We start from the raw sequence: 6,806 nt of genomic DNA on the forward strand, positions 1-6,806 counted from the left end.
CCTGCTGAGGTGTTGCATCCAAATGGAACATGGATTTACATGAAATTTTTAATGCATCTCAGAGTTCTGGACAATCCTGAAAGGAAAAGATTCAGGCACTTTTTAAAAAGAGGAATGACTCTAGTTTGTCCTTCATCCATCTGCTGAACAGCTGGTGACATATGTGCTAGAGACAGCACTGCTGTAATTACTTACATGGAGAGCTGAAGTCTCCCAGCCAAAACTATCAGTTCTTGCCACTTCCAATCTAACAAAGGGCTGCTGACCCATTCCAAGGTGTATGTGGACAGTGATACCCTTCCCCATTTTCCTGATGCTATTTTAAGACTCCTTCACATGAAGATGTTGATTTTGTCTCTATGTATCTTGGAAGAAAGGCTTTAAACACCTTTGCTAAGGGTTCTCAGAGACAATCTGGTGTCTTTCTCAAAATAACCACTGCTGTGTAAATTCCCATTTCTGCATCAGGCAGTTTTCTCTACAGATGTGTAACTGATGGTCTTTGTTCCAGGCTTTTTCTACGGTGGGAACTCCAGATTACATTGCTCCTGAGGTTTTCATGCAGACTGGATACAACAAGCTGTGTGACTGGTGGTCCCTGGGGGTCATCATGTACGAGATGTTGATTGGTAAGGGACATGCAGGGCAGGGTTGTAGGTGGGAATGGTGGAGCAGGACATCAGCTGTGCTCATAGAATCCCAGACTGGTTTGGGTTGGAAGGGACCTCAAAGCTCATCCAGTGCCACCCCCTGCCAGGGGCAGGGACATCTTCCACTATCCCAGGTTGCTCTGTGTCTCATCCAACCTGGCCTTGGACAATTCCAGGGCTGGGGCAGCCACTGCTTCTCTGGGCAGCCTGTTTCTGTGCTTGGGGTCAGCTTCTCACAGCATCCACTCCTTGCCTGGTCTGTCAGGTGTGTTCTGACTTCAGGAATTAGTTTTGCTTGACCCAAGATTATATTTTTGTTTCTTTTCAGGTTATCCACCATTCTGTTCCGAGACTCCTCAAGAGACATATAAGAAAGTGATGAACTGGAAGGAGACCCTGACATTTCCTCCAGAAGTTCCAATCTCTGATAAAGCAAAGGATCTTATTTTAAGGTGCCAGCCCCATGGTTTGTCAGTTAATACAGCACTAATTTTCTTGTCTTGTCTCTGTATTCTGTGCCTCTCATGGCTTGTTTCACATGGAAAAACCCTGATGCTACAAACTGTTACATACATGCATCAAATGCTGAACTCCCTTTTCCAATACTTTAGTCTCTCAGGCCATTTAGTGGTTCCCTGACTAAATTGTGCTAAAAAGGAGCTCCCATGGAAGTGCTACTACTCTGGCAAAATGTTTCTGCCCCTTATTTTGCCCGCAAGCTTCTCATGGAAGCAAGTTCAATCCTTTTGACAGAGCTGACTTCTTACAACAGCAGTGATTTTGCCTTTGTATGCGCTGGAGCATACAAATGCACCCCAGTGCTTGCTGACTCATTTGTACTTCATTATCTATTCTCAGGACAGAAATATAAATGTCTGGCTTTTTAGGCTTTATACGTTCTGCTCTACTCTGGTCCTGAAATAGAAAGGTCACGTTATCCTGTTGTGAAGGAATAGCACATCTTAACTGTGGCATTGGACACGACATTCCTAAACATAACTTTGTGTGTTGGTTTTGCTGTGGGAGTTCTTAGTCTGCTCCATTTATCTGGTAAGAAACTGTAGCAGTATCAGTTCAGAAAGCTGTTCCATTTCTGGATGGAATGCTTTCGTTTTCATTCTCCCTTCATTTTCATTCTTCCTTCCATCCCAGATTTTGCTGTGAATGGGAGCACAGAATTGGTGCATCTGGTGTGGAGGAAATAAAGAGTAACCCATTCTTTGAAGGGGTTGATTGGGAGCACATCAGGTAAGATGCTTTGCAGAAAAGCAACTGCTCTTCTCTAGGGACTGCTGAGGCCAGCCCTGGTCTGCAGCAGGGAGCAGCTGACTGGCATTTATCATATTCAGCTGTGGGTGAGAGCCTTTTGTTCTCTACCTGAAGCTTGCTGAGGTTTAGGTACCTTCAGTCTTGATTCTGTTAAGAAATGGAAGGTGGCTGAATCCTGCTTTGTCTGCCTTTGAAATCTCAATGCTCCATCTGCTCTTCTTGGCAGAGAGAGACCTGCTGCGATTTCAATAGAAATTAAAAGCATTGATGATACCTCAAACTTTGATGAATTTCCAGAATCTGATATCCTTAAACCAACAGGTAAATGATTGTTTGATTATCTCTGTAAACCTTCCTCTTCTCCTGTAGAATAATCTTTCCTGTTAGTCAGATCTTACTAGATGCTGATTTTTTTTTTATCATGACCAAATAGCTTGGAAGCCTTGTGGTGCAGGAATGTGGGTTCCAGGAGATGCAGGCTTGTAAATGATGTGGGAGTTGTCTGAGAAAGGGCAGCTCTCAGAAGCAGTAGAGCTTCCAGAAAGTTCAAATCCCAGCAGGGCCTGGGAGCCCTGTGCTGCAAGTTCCCCTCGGTGCTAATTGGAGTAGGAGTAGGGAAGGGTGGAACTGAAGGGGATGTTTTGGTGTGAATCTCTAAAGGATCACAGCATAGTCACACATTTGCTCCATGAGTTTAAAAACAGAATCCCAGACTGGTTTGGGTTTGAAGGGACTTTAAAGCTCATCCAGTGCCACCCCCTGCCATGGGCAAGGACACCTTCCACTATCTCAGGTTGCTCCAAGCCTGTCCAACCTGGCCTGGAACACTTCCGGGTATTGGGGGATCCACCACCTCTCTGGGCAACCTGTGCCAGTGTTTCACAGCCCACACTGTAAAAAATTTCTTCTTTCTATGTGGTCTGAATCTACCCCCTTTAATTTAAAACGCTTGTGCCGTGTCCTGTGTCCCAGCAGTTCTTTCCTGGGGTTGAAGCACGGAGCTGGATCCTGCATTTATGATATTTTTTCCTTTAGAAACATTCTGCCTTATTCCACATCCAGTGTTTTGTATGAAAACAAACTCTGCAGTTCCAAAGGATAATTCCATTTCTTCTGTGTCTTCCCAGTGGCAACAAGCAACCACCCAGAGACTGACTACAAGAACAAAGACTGGGTTTTTATCAATTACACCTACAAGCGTTTCGAGGGCCTGACGGCCCGAGGAGCAATTCCATCCTATATGAAAGGAGGGAAGTAACACAGCTTTACCTGGGACTTCTGAGCCGTGGAATTCTGTTGCTGTACTTTGGGTTTATACCCATAAAAGAACTTGTTCTTTTTTTTAAAGAAAACTTGAGGGCTATCAACTCTTGAAGAAGACTTCAGGACCCTGTTTTCTTACCCAACCTGGTTGTTATTAAGGATTTTTTTTTTTTCCTGTGCCATTGAAAAATTCCACAGGTTTGCATCATCTCTGCTGCCAGCACCTTTTGCTGCTTCAGGAGCAAGAGGTTTTTTTATATTCTTTGCCAGACTGTCCAGTCCCTCAGGAGATGAGAGCAAACCTTTCCTTTGGCATTGCAAAGCACGGGATTCTACAGGACTGCATCCAGTCCTGCATTAAGTGACAAACTCACTCTGCCAATTCTGCCAGCACTGTTTGCCCAGTAGCTGAGGACTCCAGGACAGAGGAAACAAAGCAATAATTGAAGCTTGAGACACACAACTCTCCAGGAAACTGTCTAGCAGAAGGACACAACTCGGATTGCCTTAACCTTACTTTGTAGTGCTGTTTTTATAATGCTCCTTGGAAACCTCTTCAATAGCATGTCTCAGCTCTGTCGCTGTGGCCTCCAGTTCTGGTGCACTTTACTTTTGGTACTAAGTGACCCTCAAGCCATTTAATATTTTTTCTGAAATAAAAAAATTTGCAACACTTTTTCCTGAATAGAGGAGAAATGGGCCATTTCCTCCACCGAGATTTTGGTTACTGTATGTCAGGATGGATCCATAAACAATGCAGATAAACTACAGCTGGTCACAGAAGTGGGTCTGGAATTAGAGCAGAGGGAGGGAAATTCCATGAACCTGATCCTCAGTGGGAAAACTCTGCACAGCTGGGCCAGCCGGAGGCTCCCCAGGCCAGCTGCTGCTGTTTCTTGGCCACCTTTAAGCTCTGCTGCATCTTCAGTGGTTTAAAGGCAAAACCCCATCTTCTGTGGCCTTTTTGCTGTTGGTTTTGAGCAGAACAGGATCAGAATATTGCTGATGGAGGCCTGCCTGGTGTTCCCTCCCAGAGCTGCTCTTGCTGTCCTGGCTGTACCGTCTGTACCCGGAGTCTTCCACGGATGGTGCCTCATGGGGTCACTTTAGGGGCAGTGGAACCCACCATGTCCACTCACTGATTGTTGCCTACTCTAATTTATAAAAGTACATTCAGTTCTGATCAGGATTTCTCCAGGAGAGCCCCAAAGTGCCTTTCCTTGCCTAAGCCTCTCTCAGAACATGACAGCATTTTGGGAGGGAGGATTCTGCCTTGGCTGAGCTTTTCCTAATTCCTTTTACTAACCACGAGCTCCATTTTGTGCTCGTTTGTAGTTAACGCTGCACTTCCAGGGGCAGGTGGCATTAACCCTTGGACCTGCCTGGTTCCAGTCTGGAATTTACAATCAGATATTAAAAACAGAATTCAGTGAGGTTTCTAAAAGCATGTCTCAATTCCAATTGTCTTGGATTCCTGCAAACTTCTCTTGGTGCTGAACACTAACTCCGGAGTACAGACAAGACAAAGCTCCAGGGATGTCTCACAGGAAGAAAAAGGCTTCCAGGTCTGTTTAGTCCTGACTTTCTTGATTAGAAAATGAAACAAAACGGATTTGTAGTGGAACTTTTTTTTTTTTTTTACATAGGTGCTTTTAGGGAATGTTTACCTAGATGTTTCTTGACTCGAGTGCCATCCCAAAGGACTGATGGGGGACTGCCAGTACTGTACAGAACTCGTCAGGGTCCTCCCCTCACCACCCCTGTCCTTTTTGTACATGTCCTACGAGTTTATGACTTGCCATAAGCAGTTTAGACAGCAGTTGGATCCTACCAAGCTGAAATGCAAAACTGGCCTTAATTAGAAGTCCCAGGATCTCTGTAGTCAGAAGGGCTCACTTGGATTAATAAGGGCTAATGGAAGGAATGACTGAAAGGATCAGGCTTTTATCAACTCGTCCCTAGATCACCTTCTGCTCCCTTTTGACTTTGCATGAAGGACTGATACCAACTTCTCAAACTGTTCCATCCTTATCCTGCAGTTTCTTCTAGCCATTCGAAAATGCTGCCTTATAAACTATTGGAATTAATAGAAGGCCTTTTTTTTTTTCAATTCCTAACAGCTTAGTTACTGCCTTAAAATAAAAACAAAAATCAAAATCTTTTAAAGCTGCTGTGGATTCAGAACAAATGATTTTGAGATAATAGCTGCATTCTTAGCCCTTTACTGAAAGGGACCAGCATCTTTATTTATAAATACCAAAGACGAGGAAGCTAAACAATTTCAAGTTGTGGTAAGTTGCTGTGAAAAACCAACTGTCTAGTACTGTATATTGTGCATTTTTAGTGCTGTGTTTGAAGTGGGACCCCTCAGGTGTGTCACTGGAGTTCAAGGTGAAGTCTTCAAAGGCATGAGGAGCAGTTGGGTACCTCACTCCTGTTGTCTTCCAGCAGAAGTTGGACATCTTTGAATCCAGTCCTGTTGGACACACCTTGCAGCAGGAGGTTCTGTATCCCAGGTGCATTGTAAGCCTGCTTCCTGTTCCAGTTTTTCACCAACATTAGGGAAAAAAGTGTCTCCTACAGTGTCTCCTTCCCAGGATCCATACTTCACTGCTAACAGTAAGGATTTTGTATGCCTGTTACATCTCCCATGGTAGCCAAACATTTTTAATTTTTCTTGTGTTTTGAGGTTGTTAGTATCTTTTACCTCTTTTTTTTTTTTAAGCTGCAGTTGCTGGATTTCTAGAAGTAATTCCAATCTGAATTTCCAATGGATCTGAACATCTTATGCTGCTAGTTCATCTCTGTATCATGCCTAGCACAAAGCTGCACTAAGTGTTTCTTATCACTGTGCCCTGACTCTGCCTTAACCTCCAAGCTGAAAAAGTGTTCTGTAAATATTTAAAAGCTGTTACAAAATTGCACTGTAAAATTTGGCAGGTGGTAGTCCACTTTTTATGGAGCAATCTCATTGTGTTGTGTAAATAAAATCCTCTTAGTAAACACACTTGGTGGTATGTTGTGTTTTACAAACAGGAATCAGAGAATCCTGGAATGGTTTGGGTTGGAATGGACTTTAGAGGTCCTCCAGTTCCACCCCTGGGCAGGGACACCTTCCACCATCCCAGGCTGCTCCAAGCCCCAATGTCCAGCCTGGCCTTGGACACTTCCAGGGATCCAGGGGCAGCCACAGCTTCTCTGGGCACCCTGTGCCAGGGCCTCCCCACCCTCACAGGGAAGGATTCCTTCTCAGTATCCCATCCATCCCTGCCCTCTGGCAGTGGGAAGCCATTCCCCCTTGTCCAGGTCCTGATGAAGAGTCCTTCTTGTAGCCCCTCCAGATAGTGGAAGACGCTGTGAGGTCTCACACAAATCTCACCTTGTTCAAACTCTTAGTGCCCTTCCCCAAGCTTCAGCAAGAGAAGCCTGGAAGTACATCCAAGGCTGAAGACCTGTTCCAAAGCTGCTTTCTGAAGACAAGTAGGTAGAAGTGGAGAGCACTTTTCATAGCCCTGACCAAAAAGACTGGGGCTTGTTAGAGATGCTGCAGTTTGTGGGTCAAGGAGTGTTTGTGCTTTCTTTAGAACATCACTGCAATCAGATGTAGGGATGAAGTGAACCTTG

At 44.6% G+C, this 6,806-nt stretch overlaps 1 protein-coding gene across 1 annotated transcript in view; it reads left to right on the forward strand.

Annotated features, from left to right (window-relative positions):
• The window catches only part of STK38 (serine/threonine kinase 38), a 13,613-nt gene extending 7,424 nt beyond the window's left edge, over positions 1–6,189 (forward strand). The window contains exons 9-13 of the mRNA XM_008637547.2: positions 512–629; positions 979–1,102; positions 1,803–1,898; positions 2,146–2,240; positions 3,047–6,189. Of these exons, the coding sequence (XP_008635769.1) occupies positions 512–629; positions 979–1,102; positions 1,803–1,898; positions 2,146–2,240; positions 3,047–3,177 (564 nt within the window). The 3' untranslated portion in view covers positions 3,178–6,189. The remainder of the gene's footprint in view (positions 1–511; positions 630–978; positions 1,103–1,802; positions 1,899–2,145; positions 2,241–3,046) is intronic.
• Positions 6,190–6,806: the final 617 nt, after the last annotated feature.

The sequence above is a fragment of the Corvus brachyrhynchos genome, unplaced genomic scaffold, assembly GCF_000691975.1.
Source record: "Corvus brachyrhynchos isolate BGI_N302 unplaced genomic scaffold, ASM69197v1 scaffold607, whole genome shotgun sequence".
NCBI lineage: Eukaryota > Metazoa > Chordata > Aves > Passeriformes > Corvidae > Corvus > Corvus brachyrhynchos.